At 52.2% G+C, this 24,556-nt stretch overlaps 2 protein-coding genes across 2 annotated transcripts; both read right to left on the minus strand.

The window, feature by feature from the left end:
- Positions 1-212: 212 nt before the first annotated feature.
- On the minus strand, positions 213-6,575 carry SLC25A41 (solute carrier family 25 member 41; the record flags this gene model as incomplete). Its single annotated transcript, XM_082836396.1, is given in 11 exon segments — positions 213-293; positions 295-386; positions 1,423-1,570; positions 1,798-1,959; positions 5,088-5,144; positions 5,148-5,195; positions 5,382-5,481; positions 5,483-5,553; positions 6,003-6,158; positions 6,394-6,491; positions 6,494-6,575. Coding segments are annotated over 11 exon segments (1,095 nt in total).
- Positions 6,576-11,349: 4,774 nt separating this feature from the next.
- Positions 11,350-24,516, minus strand: SLC25A23 (solute carrier family 25 member 23). Its single transcript, XM_082836395.1, has 10 exons — positions 24,247-24,516; positions 23,041-23,167; positions 22,379-22,466; positions 21,991-22,102; positions 20,458-20,616; positions 20,220-20,372; positions 19,909-20,016; positions 18,620-18,787; positions 14,201-14,351; positions 11,350-13,227 (listed from the first exon to the last, which is right to left on the minus strand). Exons 1-10 carry the CDS (start codon positions 24,400-24,402, stop codon positions 13,043-13,045), a joined length of 1,407 nt encoding a protein of 468 aa, XP_082692521.1. The 5' UTR covers positions 24,403-24,516; the 3' UTR covers positions 11,350-13,042.
- Positions 24,517-24,556: the final 40 nt, after the last annotated feature.

Genomic DNA, 24,556 nt, shown 5'->3' on the forward strand with positions numbered 1-24,556 from the left:
GACCAGGGATTGAACCCATGTCCCCTGCACTGGCAGGTGGATTCTTAAACTCTGAGCCACCAGGCAAGTCCCTCCAGGAATCTTCTGACCCAGGCCCCCAGCCTGCTTCTGACAAAAACCACCCTGGGTCCCAAGCCTGGAGGGGTTCTTTGGGGCCAGGGGACACTGGATCCTCCTGTCCATTTCTGTCCAGGGTATGCCTAGTTCACTGCTTAAACGCCCAGGGTCTTCTTCATGGCTTCATACACCACGTAGCTGATGCCACCTGCTGGCAACACCTTCAGTAACGTGGGGGGTCATACCTCGGTACAGCCCCGGGCAGCCCTGCTGGGCCAGGATCTGCCGGAAGACTCCACACATGGTGAGGTTCGAACCCTCCACGGTGTCTGCGGGGACAGAGGCAAACTCAGAGCCTGGGCCAGAGATGACTGGGCATTCTGGAGGGGGGCGTGGTCTGGAGAGTTGGGGGGAGTCAGTGAAGCCAGGAGCAAGGGGTCTGGGTGTCAGTTGGAAAGAAGTTTGGAAGACTTTTAGAGGAAATTGGTCAGTTTGGGGAGAGTGAGGGGCAGGAATTTTCAGGATTGTTGTAGGGAACATCTTAGAAAACATTCCAATTTCTAAGATTTGCTAGAGATTTGGGGATTGTGCTAAGGGATAGTTTGGGGACATTTTCAAGATCAGGGTGCTGGGCTAAGGACCTGTTTGGATGTTTGAGGATTTGTTTAGGGGTTTGAGAGCCCCTTTGGGGGGGGTGGTCACATTTGGGGAGTTCCCAGGATAGTGCAGCAGGTGGTTATGAGTTTGGGCATGTCTCAGAGTCAGATTTGGCAAATTTAGAAACGGTTTGACTTCTGGAGTCAATTGAGGGCTGGGTCCGATGTGGAGAAGTTGGGAGGTTATTTGGGGAGTACATGTCTTGAGGTCAGTATGGGGGCCTGAGTCAGATTCAAGGAGGTTTGTGGGAGTCATTTGGGAGCTGGATGTTCGGGTTTTTTGTTTTGTTTTGTTTTGTTTTTGCAGTACGTGGGCCTCTCACTGCTGTGGCCTCTCCCACCGCAGAGCACAGGCTCCGGACGCGCAGGCTCAGCGGCCATGGCTCACGGGCCCAGCCGCTCCGTGGCATGTGGGATCCTCCCAGACCGGGGCACGAACACGTGTCCCCTGCATCGGCAGGCGGACTCCCAACCACTACGCCACCAGGGAAGCCCTGGATTTTCGTTTTAGTGATATGCAGGGTTAATTGAAGGGCTGAGATCAGATTTGGGGGTGAGTGTGAGTTTTGGTGGATTCAGGGGTCAGCACAGGTGGCCAGGATCAGATATGGAGAGTTTAGGAGTCAGTTTGGGGCGGGGATGAGAAAGTTCAGAGAGCAGAGGCAAGGTGGGGAGGGGCATGCGAGGTCGCCTCTAGGGCCAGGCTGACCTTGGGCTTGCATCCTGGTGCGCACCGAAGTCAGTGGGTAACTGGCCATCTGGCCACAAGTTGTGGACAGTGTCATGGACGACAGACTGACCAGGCCACTGGGGTCCTCCATGTCCCTGCCTGATTTCAGCCAGAGGCACCTGAGCATCTACAAGAGAAAAAGGACAGCAGAGGGACTTCCCTGGTGGGCCAGTGGTTAGGACCCCATACTTCCACTGCAGGGGCACGGGTTCGATCCCTGGTCGGGGAACTAAGATCCCACATGCCACGTGGACAAAAAAAAAAAAAAGAAGAAGAAGAAGAAAAGGCCAGGAGGAAGCTCTTTACAGGCCTGGGTTCACGCCGCCCCGACACCCGCCACTGCGGGACCCACACCTCGTAGACAGCCAGGTCGGTGCAGGCGTAGGGAATTATGCCAAGCATCAGGTAGCCACGGTAAAGGACGTGGGTGCCCTCCTGCTCCGCGATATGCCTGGCGCAGTCCAGCAGCCCCTTGTACTGGCCAGTCTGGCACAGGGTCAGCCATGTCTTCAGCACCTGGGGAGGATGAGGAGTGAGGTGGCTTGTTTGATCTAATCCTCTCAGTGACCCCCAACCATGGCCACTGTCCCCATCTACACAGGAGGAAACTGCTCAGGAACGCACACAGCTGAGTTTCAAACACAGATGCCTCGGCCTGTATGTGCTCTCAGCCCAAGAGGGTGAGGAAGGGACTTCCGTGGCGGTCCGGTGGTTAAGCTTCCGCACTTCCACCGCAGGGGACGCGGGTTCGATCCCTGGTCGGGGAACTAAGATCCCGCAGGCCACGTGGTGTGGCCAAAAAATTAAAAAAAAAAAAAAAAAAAGGGTGAGGGAAGAGCTGTGAGCCGGGTGGGGTCTGCCGCAGCTCTGCCCTAACGCCAGCCAAGTGTAGTGCCATGCAAGTGTGGACCCCAGGTAGCCAGATCGGCCAATTTTCTGAAAGAAGCCAGTTACTGGAATTTTTATGAAGTGCCCCAATATCAAAATATTGGCAGCTCTACAATTGTGCAAAAGACAGCACACCGAGTGTGGTAGGCAAAATTCTAAGGTGGTCCCCAAGATTTCCATCCCCCTGATAGCATCATCTATTTGATGCCCTCCCTCCTGCCCTTGAGCTACTGAAGCCCGCATGCCTAGAGACCTGTGAATGTGATGGGCTGTCACTCCCCTCGGTCAGGTTACACGATATGACAAAGCTGAAGGGATTTTGCAGATGTAATAAAGCCCCTAACCAGTTAAGTTACTCAAGAGAAATCGTCCTGGGTGGGCCTGACCCAATCAGGAGAGCCCTTTAAAAGAGAGCCTATTGCCAGAGACAGAAGGCGTCAGAGAGATTGGAAGCATCAGAAACACTCTTGGGTTGTGTCTTGTCTTTTTTTTTATGCTGTGCCACAGCTTGCGGGATCTTAGTTCCAGGGATCAAACCTGGCCCTTGGCAGTGAAAGTGCAGAGTTCTAACCACTGGACCATCAGGGAATTCCCTCAGGTTGGTCTCAAACAAACAAACTGTTATGGAGAGGATCACATGGCAGGAAACAGTGGGTGGCCTCCAGGAGCTGAGGACCTCGGTCCTACAATCATAAGAAAATGAATCCCGCCAACAACCAGAGAGTTTCGCAGAGGACCGCAAGGCTCAGATGGGTTCATTGGTAGCCCAATTGACACCTTGATTTCCACCTGATCAAACCCTGAGCCGAGGACCCGATTAGCCAGTGCCCAGACGTGACCCACAGAAACAATGAAATAATAAATCTGTATCATTTTAAGCTACTGAGTGCAATAATTTCTTATGCAACAATCAAAAACAAAAACACTTCACAGATGCAAACTATTGTATACAGAATGGATAAACGGTAAGGTCCTGCTGTATATAGCACAGGGCATTATATTCAACGTCCTGTGATAAACCATAATGGAAAAGAATATATATATATAAAAGAATGGGGACTTCCCTGGTGGCGCAGTGGTTAAGAATCCACCTGCCAATGCAGGGGACGCGGGTTCGATCCCTGGTCCAGGAAGACCCCACATGCTGCGGAGCAACTAAGCCCGTGCACCACAACTACTGAGCCTGCACACCACAACTACTGAAGCCCACATGCCTAGAGCCCATGCTCCTTAACGAGAAGACAGTGAGAAGCCCGTGCACCGCAACAAAGAGTAGCCCCCTCTCGCCGCAACTAGAGAAAGCCCATGCTCAGCAATGAAGACCCAAAGCAGCCAAAAAAAAAAAAAAAAACACAGAAAGAAACAACCAGACAAGGGCAAGAATTATGTGGAGAAAACTTTAGAAGACCATTAAAGGGCAAAAAAGGAGACTTGAACAAATGGAAATGTTCTCAGATATGTAGAACCGATGTCATATGGATGGCAATAATCTCTAAACTCAACTATGAATTGAACATCATGCCAGTAAAACACAAATACCAGTAGGTGATTTTGTGTTCTGAATGAGGTGCATTGCTTCTGAAGTTTGAATGGAAAAACTCAACAGAGAATAGCTTGGAAAACTGATAAAGAAGAGAAGGGATGGAAAATAATAAGACATAATATCAAGTCTCAAAAATTAAACACGGGGCTGGGACTTCCCTTGTGGTCCAGTGGTTAAGACTCCACGCTTCCAGTGCCGTGGGTGCGGGTTCAATCCCTGGTCGGGGAACTAAGATCCCACATGCCACGTGGTGCAGCCAAAAAAAGGAAAAAATGGTGGGGCAAAACTGCATAGACGGGGCTTCCCTGGTGGCACAGTGGTTGAGAGTCCGCCTGCCGATGCAGGGGACACGGGTTCGTGCCCCGGTCCGGGAAGATCCCACATGCCGCGGAGCGGCTGGGCCCGTGAGCCATGGCCACTGAGCCTGCGCGTCCGGAGTCTGTGCTCCGCAACGGGAGAGGCCACAACAGTGAGAGGCCTGTGTACCGCAAAAAAAACCACAAAAGAACCTACATAGACAGTAACATGATCAGTGGTCCCCAAGGACTGGGGGAAGGAGGGAGGGGTTAATAGGTGTAGTACAGAGACTTTTTACAGCCGTGAAATTATTCTGTGTGATGCTATTATGGTGGCTACTTGTCAAAACCCATAGCAAGTACAACATAAAGCGTGAACCCTGATGTCAACTCTGGGCTTTGGTTAATAATAATGTATTAATATTGGCTCATCAGTTGTAACCAAAGTACCACCGAAATGCAAGATGTTAATGAGAGTGGAAACTGTGCATGTGCGGGAGGTATATGGAAACACTCTGTACTTTCTGCTCAATTTTTCTGTAAACCTAAAACTGTGCTACAAAATAAAGTCTATTCATTAAAAAAAAAAAATTAAAAGATAGTAGTGCATGAAGAGACCCCAGAGCGACAAGAAGAGAAAGGTCAGAAATAAACCCAAATATATACAAATATAGGTAATTTACCCAATTTAGTAAATTACAGTGGTGGCGTGTTGGGTCATTGCAGGGGGAAAGGAGAGGACCCATTCAGTAAAGAGTGTTGAGGTCACCAGGTAGCCAACCGGAATACAAGTTTGATACATATCTTACATGAAGGAGAGGAGGAAGAGGGGGAGGGGGAGGGGGAGGGGAAGGAGGAAGCAGCAGCAGCTACCACCTCATCATGTTTCATCTTCTACGGGGCAGATATTCTCTTACCTCCATGGGGTCGATGAGCATCTGGGAAGTGGCCACAGCCAGGGAGCTGGCAAGGAGTCATTCCTGAAAGGGTGGGGACTCATGCACTCCGCAGAAGTAATTCTTACACTGGGACAGGAGAGAGGAAAATGAGAGAATAACCTTCCTTCCTTCCTGAAACTCATCCAGGGGAAGAGGTCTGGGACCCGGAGGATGAACGTATGTCTTGGATAAGGATCTGGGCTTTGGGGGTCGTGGGTACAGGAGAGGTGAGGGCTTGAGGGTGGGGCTGGGAAAAGCAGACCATCCCCCCACCTGTTCAAAGACAGAGAACTTGATGGCATACTCCGGGGCGATCTTGAGTACGTTGATACGATTGCCCCGCCATAGCAAGCAGGCACCCGCACCCCCACCCCCACCCCGCCTCCTGGACCATGCTCCGTATACCTCCCAGCAAATTCATGAAATTTGTCTTGGAGGAGTAGACCTGGGGATACGGAGGTCCCTGGCCCTCTGAGGAAACCTCCACCCCATCTCCATCCCCATCCCAGCCTGGAGCTCAACCTCTCCTGTCTCCAGCTGCCCAACTCCAAACCTACCCCCTCCCATCCCCATTCCTTCTTCAATGTCTTCCTTCACTAGTCGTAGAATTCTCTAAAACGACCCAGACCCAAACCCAACACCTACTCACATTCCCATGTCATCCCTCATCTTCTCCTCCTCTCCAGTCCTATTTTGTCTTCAAAGACCCCATCCCCAGTTCTCTGATCCCCACCCCATCCTTGTCCCTGGTACCATCCTCTCAACTCCAACCCCTGTCCCCACCCCACCCTGGTACCTGTTTCCGGTTACACCCTCACCCCCATCCTGAACTCCATCAGCTCCACTTCCACCCATCCCCATCCCAGCAGCTCCAGCGCCATGTTCCCCATGCACCTGCATGTACACCTTGGCACAGTCCAGAGGGGTCGTGCCCGGGTGAGACACCACCCCAGCCATGGCTCCCGAGAGGAGCAACTTCCACAAGGCTCCCTCATTATCTACCTCCACGATAGCCATGGGGACCATCAGCTGCTCTCCAGTGTCCAGCACCTGCAGGACAGACCCGGCTCCCACCCCCACTCAGCCAGGCTGGAGCTCCTTCCCCAGACACATCTCCAGAACCCCCTCCCAGTCCAAGGCCTACCTGGTCCCCACTGCTTCAAGGTGGCATTCCATCCAGGTCTGCTGGGAGAGGAGCGGGCTATGCAGGGGTGTGGGCAGCATAGCCTTCTCCCCCTGCAGTCCTGGCTGGAGGTTCTGGGAGGCCCATGGTGCCCAAACTCCGCTGCTGTGTTGGGAGATGCTCCAGTTTGCTTTCAGGCACGTGCCCAAACACGTACCCATATACATGGGTACAGCCCAGGTTCAAGGAGGGGGGTGGGTTTTGGTGAGTAAGGACTTGACCCTCTTAAACAGGGTCTGGACCCTCGAGCAAGCCTTCTGACCTTCCTCAGGTTGGGCTTCCATGGCAGCTGGAGGGTCAGGACACTTAGGTTCAAATCCCTGGTGAGAAGTTTGCCCATCCAGCAACCATGTGGGAGGGATGCCTTGTAAATTTGGGTCCCAGGGGATGATGAGGTTACAAAGGCCCTTGTGAGCTCACTGCATATGAGACAGAGTGAGTGTCTCCCCGCACACGAAAGGTCCACATCCCAACCCCTCTAAACATGTGAACGTGTTACGTTACATGGCAAGGGGGAGGGGGTGGATTAAATTTGCAGATAGAATTCAGGTTCCTAATCAGCTGATGGGGAGATGGAAAGGTTGTTCTGGATTAACCACTGGGGCTCAATGTAATCTCACGAGTCCTTCAACAGGGAAGAGGGAGGAAGAACCATCAGTGTTAGAGGGACTGGTTGTGAGAAAGATTCCACTGGCCACTGCTGGCTTTGAGGATGGAGGAGGGGGCCACGAGCCATGGAATGCAGGTGGCCTTTAGAAGCTGGAAAAGACCAGTTAGCAGATTCTCCCCTGGAGCTTCCAGAAGGAGCCAGCCCTGCTGACAGCTAGATTGTAGCCCAGTGAGATCCGTGTCAGGCTTCTGACCTCCACGATAATATTTTAAGCCACCAAGTTTGTGGTACTTTGTTACAACAGCCATAGGAAACTAACAAACTATGTATTGTTGTCATGGCAAGAGGAGGTGGAAGTGGGGGAGAATGGGAAGGCTCTGGAGCTCTGGGAGAGAGAGACACAGTTAGTCCCCGAAGTAAGACAGGCATAAGTTTGGAGTCAGATGGATCTGAGTTTGAATCCTATCTCAGACACTTCTTGCTGTGTGACCTTGGGGTACCTGCTTTTTTTTGTAAAGAATCATCTTTTTTTTTTTTTAATTTATTTATCTTTGGCTCCGTTGGGTCTTTGTTGCTGCGCGCGGACTTTCTCTAGTTGCGGGGAGCGGGGGCTACTCTTCGTTGCGGTGCGCGGGCTTCTCACTGCGGCGGCTTCTCTTGTTGCGGAGCACGGGCTCTAGGGCGCGCAGGCTTCAGTAGTTGTGGCTCGCGGGCTCTAGAGCGCAGGCTCAGTAGTTGTGGCGCACGGGCTTAGTTGCTCCGTGGCATGTGGGATCTTCCTGGACCAGGGCTGGAACCCGTGTCCCCCGCATTGGCAGGCGGATTCTTAACCACTGCGCCACCAGGGAAGTCCCGGGGTACCTGCTTTACTTCTCTAAGCTTCAGTTTCCCCAGCTGGAAATTGGAAGTAATGAGTAACTCTACCAAATAGCGTTGTCATAGGATCCAATGAGAGTCTTTGTTGGGAGCATTTCCATCCTCAAAGTTGTTTGATCAAAACCCTTGAGGTCATCCTTGATTCCTCCCTTTCTCTCTTACACACAGTCTGTCACTAAATCCTGTGGGCTTAACCTTCAAAGTATATCCAGAATTTGGCTGCTTCTTACCATGTACGTGGCCACCACCTTGGTCCAGCCCCATCGTCGCTCACATGGACCAGTGCAATGGCCATCACCCAAGTTCCCCCAGCTCCTGCCCTCGCCCTTCACAGTCTGTCCTCCCCTCAGCAGCCATCAGAGGGCGCCTGTGAGCACCTGAGTCAGGTCCCGCCCTTCTCTGCCCACAGCCCTGTAGGCTCCACCTCCCGTGGATAAAAGCCCCAGTTCTCCCCTTGGCCCAGAAGGCCCTGCAGGACCTGCCCTGTCCTCTCTCTGTCCTCACCTCCTCCTTCTCTCCCCATCACTCACGCTGGCCTCATGGGCCTCCTTGTTCCTCCAACACACCCAGGCATGGTACTACCCCAGGACCTTTACACTGGCTGTTTACTCTGTCTTGCATGCTGTTTCCCTAGACATCCCCATGACTCCTTTTTTTATTTTTTATTTTTGGCCATGCTGCGTGAATTGTGGGATCTTAGTTCCCCAACTAGGGATGGAACCCAGGCCATGGCAGTGAAAGCACCAAGTCCTAACCACTGGACCACCAGGGAATTCCCAAATCTTTTTTTTTCTTAAACCATCTTTAAATCTTTCTTCAAGCATCACCTTCTCCCTGACGCCTTCTCTGACCACCCTACTTAAAATTTAAACTCAGCCCTGCAGTATTTCTCATCCCCCGTCCCTTCTTTGTTTTTCTCTGTAACACTTTTACTATCTACACTGCTACATATTCACTCACTTGTGTTACTTCTTCATCTCTCCCCACTGGAATATAGGGTCTATGAGAGCAGAGATCTTTGTTTGTTTCATTCACTTCTGCATCCCATGTCCAGAACTGGAGCTGGCATAAAGTAAGAGTTCAGCACATATATACATTCAGGGGGGCTTAGCACAGAGTGAGGGTACATAGTACTTGCTTAATAAATGTAAGTTCTTTTCCCTTTAAAGATGTCAGTGGACATCTTTAAAGTGTGGGTGGGGAAACTGAGGCTTAGAAAGGGGAAAGCAGCCTGTCTGATGTCACACTGCATGTCAGCAGAGTCTCCTAAATCCCAAACACAGTGTAACGGTGTAAAAGAATGTGGACAATGTATAACAGCAGCTAACATAATGTTTAGGTCAATTACACAGCAAAAACAAACAAATGCACAGAAAAAGAGATCAGATTCCTCGCTACCAGAGGCAGGGAGTGGGAAGAGTGGGAATTGGATGAACGTGGTCAAAAGGTACAAACTTCCAATTATAAGATAAATAAGTATGAAGGATGTAATGTACACATGATAAATAGAGTCAACACAGCTGTATGCTATATATGAAAGAGAGTAAATCCTGAGTTCTCAAGAAACATTTTTTTCTATTTCTTTAATTTTTAATGAGATAATTTTTAATATGAGATGATGGATATTCACTAAACTTATTGTGATAATCACTTCATTATGCGTGTAAATCAAATCATTATGTGGTACACCTTAAACTTTTACAGTGCTGTATGTCAATTATATCTCAACAAAACTGGAAGAAAAAAAAGAGTGTGGACAAGAAAATGAATGTTAACAGGCACAATTAAATAAAATGAAGTGGTACTACTCAGTGCTGGCATGGCCACATTAAAACTGGTAATGCTAATTCCTTGTTGGTGGCTGTGTATATTGCACACAATTTTTCCAGTGACATGACCCTGAGATAGTCATATCCTTTGACCCAGAAATCCCACCTCTGGGCATTGATCATTAATTCAAAGGAAGTAAAAATACAAAATAGTTAGCAAGGCTTGATCCCTTATCTGGGTGTGTGAAAAATCATATCTATATATGTGTATATGTATCAGTTAGCTACTGCTGCATAACAAATCACCCCCCTCCCCAAACATAGCAGCTTAAAACATGAACAAGATGGTAGCTTCAATGTCTTTTTTTTCTTTTCTTTTCTTTTTTTTTGCGGTACGCGGGCCTCTCACTCTTGTGGCCTCTCCCGTTGCGGAGCACAGGCTCCAGATGCGGAGGCTCAGCGGCCATGGCTCACGGGCCTAGCCGCTCCACAGCGTGTGGGATCTTCCTGGACCAGGGCACGAACCCGTGTACCCTGCATCGGCAGGCGGACTCTCAACCACTGCGCCACCAGGGAAGCCCTCAATGTCTTTTATAACCTAATTCTGGAAGTAATATACCATCACTTCTGCTGTATTCCCTTGGTCATACAGACCTGCCTTGGTACAATGCCAGAGGAGATTACACAAGAATGTGAACACCAAGAGTCAAAGATCATAGGGGGACATCTTAGAGAATGACTCTCACAGTCCACATAGGAAAAAGTTTGATCATGTGAAGACAGGCAGAAATTGGAGTGATGGGTCTAACATCCAAGAACACCAAGGGGTGCGGGCAGCCACCAGAAGTTAGGAACAGGCACGAACAGATCCTTGCCTGGAGTCTTCAGAGGGAAAATGGCCCTGCCAACACCTTGGTTTTTGACTTCAACCCCCCATAACTGTTAGAGAATAAATTTCTGTTGTCTTTCATTTATGATAGCCAAAAGGTGGAAACAACCCCAGTGTCCATCAACGGATGAATGGATAAACAAAATACGGTCCCTCCATAAAATAGAATATTATTCAGCCTTAAAAATGAAGGAGATCCTGACACCTGCTACAACATGGAGGAAACTTGGGGACATGATGCTCAGTGAAATAAACCAGACACAAAAGGGCAAATACTGCATGATTCCAGTTCTAAGAGGTCCCTTGAGGAGTCACATCCATAGCGACAGCAGGTAGACGGTGGGGGCCAGGGGCTGGGGGAGGGGATGGGGAGTCAGTGTTTAATGGGGCAGAGTTTCAGTTTGGGGAGATGAGAAAGTCCTGGAGGTGGATGGTGGGGATGGTTGTACGACAGTGTGAATATACTTAATGCCACAAAACTGTACACTTAAAATTGGTTAAAATGGTAAATCTTATGTAACGTGTATTTTACCACAATAGAAAAATATTTTTAAAATTTTTGTTGTTTTAAGCCCCTTGTTTGTGGTAACTTTTTAAGCAGCCCAAGGAAAAGGACACACTTGTGTAATTACAAAAAATACAGGACAAATTAGGAGTGCTCTTGAATGTGGACCTTCCCCCACACCCACTTTACAGATGTGGAAACTGAGGCTCACGGAGTCATTTCCTGGTCTCCCGCAACAATGTATGATGGAAGTCGGCCCATGTCCCTTCCCTGTGGGCGGTATGAGGTGGTCCCACATCCACCCACCCCCTTTCAGTAAAAAACACAATGAAAGAGCTTAGAAAATGTATTCCTTTGTTCTTTTCCTTTGAAATCACACACACAGGCAGGGAGGTGGGGAGTAGTGTAGGTGGGGGAGGTGGAAGCATTGTGGGGGGTCATCCCGTCACCCCCAAATCCAAGTTCTTCTTTTACAGTCCTTTAATGGGGTTCCCCAAGGACTTGGAAGGAATGGAGAGAGGGGTCCCCCAATAAGCCTAAGCTCAGAATCCAAATATAAAGTGCAGAATATACAGGGTGGGGGTACTGGGAATTAGGGCGGATGGAATGTCTGCTCCCCTCTGGTAGAAAAATAGACCTGGAATGAATTTGGGGGGCTGGGGAGTTTGGGGTTTGTTTTGCATCCTTGCATGATTGGGTTTAGGGAAGCTGCTTCTGGCTTCCAACTCTGAAGTCTGGGGAGGGGCTGGCAGTGCTGGGAGATGTGTGCGGTCCCCTCAATGTGTCCCCAGCCTTGGATTGCCTCCTCGCCAGCCCCTAAGAAAGAGCGACCGGATCCTCCAAAGGGACCCAGGCTCTGGGGGTTGTTATCAGCCTAGACAGTGGGAAGGGGGTGTGAGACATGGCCCTGCTGGGGGAGTATTTGAGAGAGAAGTTTCCCTGCAGTCCAGGCTTTGCTGGGGAGGTAGGGGGTCCAGTGTCTGTGCAGGGCCTGGGAGAGGCATCTCCTCCCCTTGCGGCCGGCATGAGACGTGTCAGGACAGTGGACAAGTCCCGTGGGTTTTCAAGCTGGGAGGCCAGGACCTGGGTTTCCTGGAGGCTCCGTAGACTATGGGGTTTGTGCCATGGGGGGAGGTCTCCGGGCTCTGGTGTGTGTCTGGGACGGGGGCGCGTGGGATCCAGGACACTGATTGGCCTATTGGGAGCTAGACTGGGGGTTCTGAGCGTTCAAGATCTAGTGCTTGGGAGGACTTGGGTCAGAAACCAGGAGTTAAGGGGTTGGCACCCAGTGCCTGGAGGTGGTAGGGTCTGCCTCGTATGGATGAGGTTGTAGTACCCAGTGCCTGCAGCGAAGGGATTTGGGGTCCAACAGCTGTAGTCACCAGCACCCGCTCCTCTGCCATTGGGCTCTCACGACTGTGGTTGGAGGAGTGAGGATCTGGTGGGTCAGGGCTTGGAAATCTGGGATCCGGTGGTGGAGGGTATAATGGTTGAAATGTGGGGATCCGGGAGTCGAAGCAGAGGGATGCAGGACCCAGTGTCGAGGTAAAGGGATTCAGGAATCCAGTGGCTGGATGGAGGGGGTCTGAGATCCAGTGGTTGGGGCCCCGGGACCTAGGCATTGCACTGTCAGGATCCGGTGCGCTGAGGTTTCTTGATATCCAGAATCCAGTGGCCAAGCTTGGAGATCCAGGACTTGAAGCATGGGGATCTAGGATCTGCCAGTGGATCTAGGATCCAGTACTGCCTGAGGACATTGGATCTGGTGCCTGAGGCAGCTGGGGTCTGGGGGTTTAGATACATGGTATGTGCTGCTGTGGTCGGGGTATCAGTATCCGTTAGCTGGGTTGCAGGGGATCCAGTGGTTACGACGTGGAGGTCCAGGCCTCAGTACGTGTTGCGGGAGAGGGAAACGTGGGATCCAGGGGCTGGGATGTGGGGATTCAGGACCCAGTGGATGAAGTGTGGGGATCCTGTGGTCTGAATGCGTGGGGAGGCGGACCTGGGATCCACTGGCTGGGCCCTCGGTCTCCAGTGGCCGAGGTGTGGGGGATGTCACGATGGAGGTGAGGGATCTGGGGGAGGGGTGGGCTCTGGGTCCCTCACCTGGACGTGACCCCCAGGGCCTGCTTCATGTTCTCGTAGACCACGTAGGAGATGCTCACAGCTGGGATAACCTTCATGAAGTTGGGGGCAATGCCCCGGTAGAGGCCCCGCACGCCCTCCTGGGACAGGATGTGACGGAGCAGACCCAGCATGGACAGCTGGGGGGCTCCCTCGATGGAGGCTGGTAGGGGGTGGGGAGGCCAGGTAAGGCCAAAGGTCCCCCTCTCACTTCCCCCTCCCCCCCTCCCCCCCAGGGCTGGGCCAGGTGGCAACTGCAGCAGGAGGGAGGAAGGTTAGACTAACAGTGGGACCTACCACTCAAGAGTCGGGACTTCTACTGGCCTTGGAATTGGCTGCTCATCTCTTCACCCCAATCTGGAGGCCCCAAGTTTGGGGATGACTGGAAACAGAGCAGCTATGTGTGGAGGGGGAGGTGGAAGAGGGGACAGAAATTTCCTCTTCCTGGAACTCAATTCCTTCTCCCTTTTCCCAGCTAACTCTTACTCAACCTTCCAACCTCCATTCCAAACCAGCTCTTCAGGGGAGCCCTCCTTGGCACCCCAGTCTAAGTCCAGCTTTTCCTTCTCCCCTTTATTCAACCCTAAATCCATACTTCATTGTGGAATGATTTATTCACCATCTTCCTTCCTCTCCAGCTTGGGAGCTCTTTGAGGGTGGAGGACCACATCTGTCTTATGCACGGATGACCCCCGGCAAAAACGACAAAACACAAATGCTAAAATCCCCGAGGAAGTTCAGGGATAGTAGCGGGATAGGGATAGTAGCAATACAGAGAAATACAGTAAAACAATCGTAGCCTGGCCCTGCTCCTCCTTTTGACCTCACTATATGCCAGCCTTGCAAATCAGAACCCAAGTTACCAGCCCGGAAAGCTGCCTCCCAGCTGAGATGGCTAGGATGCTCTTCCGGCACTGGCTGTATCTGTTCTCCTACTTAGGGTAAAGGGCTCCCATTCCAATGTCACAGAAGGGTAAACTGAGGCCCAGAGAAAAGTAGGGACTTCAGTCAAGGCCATCGAAATCCAGGAGGATCCCAGCCCAGGACCCTGCCTTCTCACGGGAAGGAGCTGGGGATGGGAAGGTGGACCCAAGTCGCGAGACCTTCCCTACCTCCTCTTCCCACCCAGGCCTCACCTTGGGCCTGCATGCGGGTCCGGACCAGGGCCAGGGGGTAACTGGCTATCTGGCCACACGTGCTGGAAATGGTGCCGCAGGCCAGGAGCACGAGGATGCCCGGGTCGGCCGAGTCGTGGCTATACTGCTGGAGCCACCGGTTCTTCAGGGTCTGGCAGGGGTGGAAAAGGGAGGAGGGTGGGTTGGAGGTGGGTGACACCAGGACCCTGGCTTCAGCGGTCCTGCTGGCTGGCTTCTGTATCCCGTGATGGCTGGTGTTGGCCAAGCATTTTACCTGCATGCTCTCACTCAAACCTCACCTAAACCCTCTCTGGTATGTGGAATAACAGCCCCCCCTGCCGTTCCTGCCTTAATCCCTGGAATCTGTGAATATGGTCCCTTCCGTGGCAAAAGGGACTTTGCAGATGGGATTAAGGATCTGGAGATGGTAGATTATCCCAGGATATCCAGGGGGGTCCAATGTCATCACAAGTCTCCTTGTAAGAGTCAGAGAAGGAGATGTGATGACAGAAACAGAGATCAGAGAGAGACAGAGAGAGAGATCTCGGGGAGGGGGGATGGAGATGCTATGCTGTTGGCCTTGAAGATGGAGAAGGGGCCATTAGCCGAGGAACATGGGCACTGCTAGGAACTGGAAAATGTAAGGAAGCGGACTCTCCCATAGAGCCTGCAAAAGGAAAGCAACCTGCTGACACCTTGATTTTAGCCCAGTAAGACGCATTTTGGATTTCTGACCTTCATAACTGTGAGATAATAAGTTTGTGATGTTTTAAAACCTGCCGACTCCAATGGCCAAGCACCCATGGCTCAGCCTGAGGATTTTATCTGGTCCCAGGCAAGGCTGCTCTGAGCACATAGGAACAGGTGGGCAGTGCTGGGAAATGAGCACCCCCAGAAGCAACCTTCAAAGGATGACTGACTTGGTGTATCAATACCCCAGCTCCCTTGCCTCTCTGATGGGGGCATGTTCTACATTTTCTCCCGGAGGTCCCCACCAGGATTGAGCTCCACCTGTCTGCTGTGGTATCTTGCTTGATAATGCACGGTTATGGGTTTAAATGAATCCCCCACCAAAAAAAAAAAAAAAAAGATGTGTTGGGGTCTTAACCTTAGAATATGACCTTATTTGGAAATAGGGTCTTTGCAGACATAATGAATTAAGATGAGGTCATACTGGAGTAGGGTGGGCCCTTAACCCAATATGATTGGGGTCCGTAGAAGAAGAGGAGAAGAAGAAAAAGGACCCATAGGGGAGAAGACAGTCATGGCAACAGAGGCAGAGACTGGAGTGATGCGTCCACAAGCCAAGGAATGCCAAGGACTGCTGGCAAAGGCCAGAAGCTGGGAAGGGGCAAGGAAGGATACCCCCTACCGATTTCAGAGGAAGCATGGCCCTGTTGACACCTTGATTTTGGACTTCTAACCTCCAGAACTGTGACGATAAATTTCTGTTGTTTTAAGTCACCCAGCTTGTGGCACTTTGTGAGGGCAGCCCTAGGAAACTAATACTAAAGCATGATACTTTTTGGTTGCCTTCCCTTCCCTGTCTTACTACTTCCCCCCAAAACCACTTGCCACCCCATCCCTGCTTCTGGAAGACCTCCAACTAAGACAAGTACCACTACAATCCCCATTTTATTGAGGAGAAACTGAGGCTCAACAGAAGTTACTTGCCCAAAGCCACAAGATAAAGGTGACAATCAACATTCAGAGCCACCCCCAAGTCCAGAGCTGTGCCCTTGGCCAATCCCTTCTGAAGCCTTCTGTGAGGCCTCTGTAAATCCAGGATCTTCTTTTTGGCCTTGGGACTGGAATTGCTCATAGGTTTCATTTCCTAAGTCAATTCCAGTGCATTGGTAATGGCTGCCTGGAACTGTGTTGAGAGGGACTCAGTGCTGTGATGGATTGGTGATGTCTGGCCTGGGCATGGAAGGGGCAAATGAGAATCGTTTACCATTACTGCCTTTGCAATTTTAATAGCTGCCTTTTGGGGCTGGAGCTGCATTTGCCAAATAGGTGTTTTTAAGAGCAGTTCTGTTAAAAAGAGGTTCTGATGACTGGAAAAGTATGGCTAACACTGGGCTTAAAAAAAAGGGTAAATCACTTTTCTGCAGGACTTCTCAGAGCCTTTAAGGGGCTAATTTAGATCTTGAAATGCCAAGAGGGCACAGGGCTTTTCAAACTTCTTAGACCTCTGAAATCCCTTTTGGGGTGAAGAATGAATGAACTGAGGCTGCAGAATAAGGTCTTATTTCTGCTCATGACTCTGAATGGCTCCCTATCACATTTAGGAGAAACCCAAACTCATGATCAATTGAGTCCTTGCTGACTCTTCAGCTCCCTCCAGCCACTCAAGACTTCCACTCCTCAACAACAAAAGAATCTCATCAAAAAATGGGCAGAAGACCTAAACAGACATTTCTCCAAAGAAGACGTTTAAGATGGTCCACAGGCATGTAAAAAGATGCTCAGTGTCGCTAATTATTAGAGAAATGTAAATCAAAACTGTAATGAGGTATCACCTCACACTGGTCAGGATGGCCATCATTAAAAAGTCTACAAATAATAAACGCTGGAGAGGGTGTGGAGAAAAGGGAACCCCCCTACACTGTTGGTGGGAATGTAAATTGGTGCAGCCACTATGGAAAACAGTATGGAGGTTCCTTAAAAAACTAAAAATAGAGTTGCCATATGATCCAGCAATCCCACTCCTGGGCATATATCTGGATAAAACTATGATTCGAAAAGATACATGTACCCTTATGTTCATAGCAGCACTATTTACAATAGACAAGACATGGAAACAACCTAAACGTCCATTGACAGATGAATGGATAAAGAAGATGTGGTACATATATACAGTGGAATATTACTCAGCCATAAAAAAGCATGAAACATTGCCACTTGCAGCAATATGGATGCAACCAGAATTATCATACTAAGTGAAGTAAGTCAGAGAAAGACAAATACCGTAAGATAGCACTTATATGTGGACTCTAAAAGGTGGTACAAATGAACTTATCTACAAAACAGAAACAGACTCACAGACATAGAGAACAGACTTACGGTTACCAAAGGGGAAAGGTCGGGGTGGGGAGGGATAAATTGGGAGTTTGGGATCAGCTGATATATACCACTATATATAAGATAGATAAACAACAAGGTCCTACTGTATAGCACAGGAACTATACTCAATGTCTTGTCATTAACCATAATGAAAAAAAAAAGAAAAGACTTCCACTCCTCCCATAGGCCATTTTCATTCCTGCTTCTGGACCTTGGCATTGGCTGTGCCCTTGTTCACACTCCCTCCTGATATATATTCAACTCATCACTCCAACACCACCTCTCAGAGACATTCCTAGACACGCCCCCCTCCTGCCCATGGCTACTTTCGATTGCACGTCTTGTTTATTATCTTCTGAGAACACTTCAGGGTCTGCAATTACTTACTTGCTGGTTGACTTGACTTCTTTGTTCGTTGGAGGGGTGTCCCGGGAGGACAAGGATTATGTTGTGCTCCCTGAACGCAGCAGTCAGCACAGTACCCAGAACACAGTTGCTAAGTGAACGGGTGAATGAGTGAATGCATGAATAAATGAACGAACGAATGAGTGAAGCCTTGTCTCACTTGGCTCCGTAGACACTGGGTGCTGGTAGGGCAGGTACGGGTGGCAGGTACCGGGGATCTTAGATCGGGACCAGCTACGTCATTTGCGGGGTCCAGTGCGCAATAAAGATATGTGAGGTCCCTTGTTCAAAGATTATTAAGAATTTCAAGAGGGTGACAGCAAAGCATTCAACCAAGTGTGGAGCCCTTCTGAGTTGGTGACTACAGGTTGCCTTCCCATGAAGCTGGGCTGGATACAACGATGGGGGGTGGGGGGATGCCTGGGAACTTCTGAGGCTGTGCTAATTGGGAGAACCTGGTGATCCCACCGGGAGAAGGGAAAGGCAATGGATGAGGTCCCTGGAAGAGCAACAGCGAAAACTCCCAGCTCCTGCTTCTCCTGATAAAGGCCCCGAGATGCTGGTCGTGGGGTAGGGATTTTATGGTGGCGGCAATGACTGAAATGGCCTTGAAGAAGATACTGGCCTGGAGATGGAGGCGCGTCTGACCCACGTTTGGGGGGGGATGGGCATCTTTGAAGCTCATCTTCGCCTGCTCCCACGTTTCTGTGAGCTAGAGTGGTCCCCGACTTTCACATGTCCTGAGACCCGGGAAGGCCAAAGTACAGGTGGAAGGTTCTTGCGGTGGGAAGCGCAAGAGTGGCGGGGCAGGGGGGGAGGTCCAATGCCTGAAGGAGTTCCCCGGAATCCCAAGGCCCACAGTGCTTTGCTTCTCCACCCCTAGCTATGGAGGTCAACTGAGCCAGCCCCACAGGAAGGGCAGATCCCAGAGAAGGGAGGACCACAGACCTCGTAGACGGCCAGGTCGATGCCTGCGTAGGGGATGATGCCCAGCACGTTGGGCAGGTAGCCGCGGTAGAAGGCTCGGGGCCCTTCTCGCTCCAGGATCCGCCATGCACAGTCCAGCAGCCCCTTATACTGGCCCGTCCGGCGAAGGGTCAGCCGCGTCTTCAGTACCTGGGGAGAAGCCGGTTATCCCTGGAAAAGCTGCCTTCGGAATCACTACATCCAGGAATGAAGACACTTCGAAATTGTACCTCCTAGATGGAGATACCCTGAGAATAACTGAATTAAAAGAACCACTTGTGGGACTTCCCTGGTGGTCCAGTAGCTGGGACCCTGCACTTCCCTTGCAGGGGGCATGGGTTCGATCGCTGGTCGGGGAATTAAGATCCTGCATGCTGCTTGGTGTGGCCAAAAAAATAAATAAAAATATAAATAAATAGAAGAACCACTTGCTCTAGAACCTTCTACCCCCAAACTCTATACCTACAAACTGGTTACGCCTATCAGACTTGCACGTGGCACCCACTGCTGTCCCCCAATATCTTGTTACCTTCTCCCTTATCAACAGAAACGGCTCTTTTCAGCAAGAATACAGCCGCTAGAAACAAAGACTACGTTTCTCAGTTTCCCTAGGCGTGTAGCCGTGTGACTGAGTCCTAGCTGACGAAACAGATGGTGAAGAGGTATGCAAGGCTGTCGGAAAGCATCCTTAAAGGCAGGGAGGTGTTCCTTCCTCTGTTCCTCCTTCTTAGCTGGAGCATGGATGCTGTGACTGGAGCACAAGCAGTCATTTTAGTCCATGAGGTGGGTGCCACAGGCTGAGGTGGTGGAACAAGAGAGAGGGAAGGAACCTGGGTCTCTAACACTCTGAAGCCACCAGACCGTCCCTGAACTGCTCACCTCCGGACTTCATTTATGTGATTTGAGTTTTCCGACACTCAGAATCCTAAGTGATGCCGGGCACAATCTGAAACTTGAAATGATTTCTCCAAAAGCGGTTTCACCTAGAAAGGATTCCCTTGGGGACAAGCATCCTGGAAACCAGTATCCTTAGATGAGTCATATCCATAAAGGGCTGCACCCCACAACTGTTATTTAAACAGCTAAACCAACACTACTGTGATACCCAGACCAGCTACACGTGAAAGAGCATTGCTCTGATGAGCTACAGTCTGAATCAAGAAGAAGCAAAGTTATAATCCCAACGCTTATCCCACCTTGGAGTGAAAGGGTTATTGCAGGCCCGCCCCCAGCCCTGCAATGGAGCCTCTGCTAGGGCCCCTCCTTCTCACCTCCATGGGGTAAATGATGGTTTGGGCTGTGGCACCAGCCAGGGAGCCAGCCACAAAGCGCTCCTGCACATGCAGTGTCTCCTGCTGCCCCCAGATGGCCCGCTTGATCTGAGAGGGAGACACAGAGGTGGCAGGACCTCAGGGGTTGGGCCTTCCGTGCACTCGGACCTTCCCTCTGCTGTCCTCCTCCTGGGCGCATCCCGAAGGGGAGCAGATGCCCACTCCTGGGGACCTGCAGACGTCCCCCACCCCCAGGCCAATCCTGCAAAGCCTCCTGTCTGTAGCCCACGCCTCCCCCTGCCTGCCCCCACCTGCTCATAGGCCATGAACTTGATTGCCGACTCAGGTGCAATCTTGAGCACGTTAATCCCGTTGCCACGCCACAGGGAGCGCACGCCCCCCTCTTGGATCATGCTCCGTAGGCCTCCCAGGATGTTCAGTCGGTTGGTCTTGGAGGCGTGGACCTGGGTGGGAAGACCAGGTGGCTCTGGGGACCCCTCCAGGGGTCCAGGCCTAGGGAAGGGGGTGGGTCTCTCCAGGGCCCCTTACCTGCATGAAGACCTTGAGGCGGTCCAGGGGGGCTGTGCCCGTCCGGGACACGGCACCCGCCATCGCTCCCGCCACCAGCTGTTTCCACCACGTGCCAGTCAGCTTCTCCTGCTCCGAGAACTCATCCGGGACAGTCAGGCACTCGCCAATGTCCAGGACCTGGGGATGCAGAGGCTGGGAGTGTCATGCCCCAGTGGGGCTGGGGGGATGCAACTCTGCCCTAAACTGGGGCGTCTCCCCCATGAATCCCAGGGTACCCAGCAATGAATCCCAGTCCACCAGTGAATCTCACTTGGAGAGCCCAAGAGATCTCTCTTGGACCCCTACCAGACCCAGCCCCGCAATCTCCACAAAAGATAATAACATCCTTCCTGGGGATCTCCACCAAATCCCATCAAAGCATCCTATTCAAGTCTCTACCCCACAGGGGACTTCCCTGGTGGTCCAGTGGTTAAGACTCCACGCTTCTACTGCAGGGGGCATGGGTTCGATCCCTGGTTGGGGAACTAAGATCCCACATGCCACGTGGTGTGGCCAAAAATAAATAAATAAAAGAGAATATATAAGAATATATATATTATGGGAATTCCCTGGCGGTCCAGTGGTGAGGGCTCTGCGCTTCCACTGCAGGGGGCACAGGTTCGATCCCTGATCAGGGAACTAAGATCCTGCATGCCGTGCAGCACGGCCAAAAAAACAAAATAAAACAACAAAAAAAACCCAAACAACAACGACAAAACAAACAAGCCCCTGCCCCATAAAGATCCCTCCAGAGCCAATCAGATCCCGCCAAAGGATCCCACCCAAGGGTCTCCCACGTAAGAATTCCAGAAGATACCTCCAGGGCCACACAAGGTCCTACCAGGGACTCCCTATATATGGAGCCCAGCAGACCCCCTCCTGGGGGTCTCACCAGATCCCCAGGGGTCTCCCCCACAGAGATCATCCCCCCTCTAGCATCCATCACCTGCAGACTTCTTAACCAAGCCCCTCATGGGTCCCCCAGGGTGGGAATCTCTGGATCTCCCAAGAGGATCTCAGCAGATCGCATGGATGGACCCCTCCAGATGCCATCAGATCCTACCAGATGCACCACTCAAGGATTCCCACCCTGGAGATGGCAATCCAGAGCGCTTCCTCCCTCCCAAGTTCCAGTAGATCCCGTGAGACCCTCTGAAGACAGTGGCTTCCTAACTTGTCTTTTCAGCAGCAGAATCCTTTATTGAGGGGAATAGAAACCAGCAGAAAGAGAGCCATGTGGTTGAGGGTGGGAGACCAGATGGCCCATCTGGTGAGCCCTTTCTTCCCTGAACCCCCGGAGGCCCCACAGTAAGTCTGAAGGGTCCCCATCAGCTGGCAGAGACCTCCCCAAATGGGTCCCGGGAGCCCCAGATGGAGGAAGAGGAGCGCAGAGCCTCATCCCTCGGCTGCTCCCAGTGGCTCCTCCTTCTAGAGTCCTGAGCCAGCCCCTCCCCCCATGCCCTGGGGAAGAGGGCCCGACCACCAGGCTGGGACAGCCGCCCCCCACCTCACCGTGGAATGCTTCCAGAAATACAGCACATCTTCCACATTCTCCAGCGAGTGCAACAGGAAGTGGTCACGCCATTCCTGCCAGTCAATGGTCATGGTGTCATCACGGTCCATGCTGCGGGGGGAGGGGTACAGGTGGGACAGAATCAGTGCCTGGGTCCAGAGGTGAGTTGAGTGAGGTTCTTGTGGATTTGGGGGGTAGACTGAGCTCCTTGGCACTGGGAGCTCCCCATTTTACAGAGGGGGAAACTGAGGTTCAGAGAGGGGAAGCAACTGGGCCAAGATCTCAGCTCCACTGCCTTGGGACTGGGTCTGAGGCTCAGAGGCTCGAGGTGGCTGAGGGGTCTTGGGGACCTGAGTTACCTGGGATTCTGGACATCCCGCTACTCACCTGTGTAGGATTTTCTCTGCCTGCTCCAGCGAGATGGAAATGCCCAGAGCTCGGAAACTCTGCTGGATCTCAGAGACGTCGATATGACCTGGGGAGGGGGCCCAAGGTGGGGAAGTGTGTGTGTAGGGACCCCAAGATGGAGGACCAGGACAGCTTGGAATGGGGATACTGAAGAAGACCAGCGGATCCAGGAACCCAAGGTGAGGTTTGTGGCAGGGTTGGGGGGGGTCCTTGACCCACTGGGATCAGAGGGGTAGAACTGGGCCATATTAGAGGGGGTCTTCTGTTTGATGAATGAATGAAGGATTGAGTCCAGGGATAATTATGGGGGTCCCTATGCCACAGGGGGTTGAGAGGCAATACTGGACACCCAGAAAAAGCGATGGGGGTGTCTCTGTCTCATAGGGAATCCAGGAGCAATATGGGGGGATCTTTGTCCCACAGAAAAATAGGACTAATAAATAATAGTGTCCCACCCCAAAAGGAAAAGGAGGTGGGATAGGCCGGCTGGGTCCCGAACCACCTAGCTGGGGGTGAGGAGAGCTCCCAAAATAGCCTGTGAGTCATCAGGGAGAAGCGGCTCTCCCTCCTCCTCCTAGCACTGCCAGTTCTAACCCCGTTGGCATCTCCAGGGCCCCCACAGCTCCATCCCTGGGCCTTACCATCCTGATTCTGGTCCAGACTGTGGAACAGAAGTAGCAGGCGCTGTTCCCGCTCCTGCAGATAGAGGATAAACTCCTCCAGGTCAAGGCCGCCATCTGAGTCAGCATCACCCTCAGGGGAGATGCCCTGGCAGGGGGGAAGGGACAGAAGGAGTTCTGGGAAGCTGCTCCCCCAATCTGGAGGAGGCAAGACAAGCTTATGCCCCAGGAACCCAGGTCCCCCTCCCCCAGCCCTGCACCTAGAGGACCAGGGCGGGGAAGTCACCCCTTCCCTTGATCATCTCTTTCCTCAATAAGATACCCAAGGCCAAGGTAGGTCTGTGAGGTGGACAGTGGTTGTCCAGTTTTCCTGGTGAGCAAAACGAGGCTCTCCAAGGTCAAGTCACTTGTTCAAGGTTACAGAGCTGAGAAGTGAGTAGGTGGACTTGGGCTCTTGTCTCTGAAAGCCTGTCCTTCCAGGTGTCTCTTATATGAACTTGTCCACATGGCAGTTTCAAGAGCTCTCCTTGGAGACAGCACTGGGCAATGTGGGGCAATGACATCCACACTGAACATCTGCAGGGCCTCTGTTTTCCCATCTGTAAAGTGGGAGGTTGACTGGAGGTCTCAGGGTGCTATGGAGACAGTCCAGTGGCATCTGGGCCTCCAGGTGTGGGGGACACATGCACAGGCTTGGGGTCAAGTTCCTGCTTTGATAGGTGCATCCCCAGCTGAGGGTGGCCTCGGATAGGATTGGGTCCTTGGGTGGGACAGCCTGGGGCATAGAGCCAAGCCCAGGAAAGGACAGGGAAGGGAATGTAAACACAGAGGCTGGGGAGGGTGTGTCTCCTGGAGGTGGGTGCAGGCCTTGTGTCTCGGGTTGTGCAAAGAGTTCAGAGAACGGTGTGTCCTGGGCAGTGGGCAGGAAAGCGCACGCGGCCCCATTCCCAGGCCAGACATCCCTCACCCCGAGGGAGGAGGGGGACGGGTTTGGCAGCCGAAACTGCAGGCCTGGGGCCTCGGTGGTCCTGTCTTGAGCGAGCCCGTTAGGCCCAGACACGGGCGGGCAGGGGGAAGGGGACAAGGACGCCCAAGCTAGGAACGGGTCCTGGTGTCCAGCCACAGGCAGTCCCGGGCTGCTCCCGGCGCTCCATTCAGCGGCTCGGGTTACCCTGCGCGGGCTGGGCTCCAGCGCCACGAGCCAGGAGGGGGTCCCTGCAAGGGTACCTGTTGTGCTCCGCGGTCCGGGCTGCCCCCGCCCAGCCGGGCCAGTCCCTGGCGCAACTCGTGGACGTCCAGGCGACCATCCTTGTTAGTGTCCAGCTCCTCGAAGAGGCGACCCCAGCGCTCACGCCGCTCCGCATCGCCCGGGCCCCCCCGCATGGCGCCCGCCCTGGGGGGAGGGGAGGCCCGGTAGCGGCGGCCTCAGCGGGGGCTTGACGGCTCCCCCTCCCCCCAGGGGCCCCGGAGGGCCAGCTCCGTGGCCACTGCCACCGCAGCCTCCGCGCTGTCTGCCCAGCTCTGGCACTTGTAGGAG

The sequence above is a fragment of the Leucopleurus acutus genome (genome assembly GCF_964270905.1).
Source record: "Leucopleurus acutus genome assembly, chromosome: 3".
Lineage (NCBI taxonomy): Eukaryota > Metazoa > Chordata > Mammalia > Artiodactyla > Delphinidae > Leucopleurus > Leucopleurus acutus.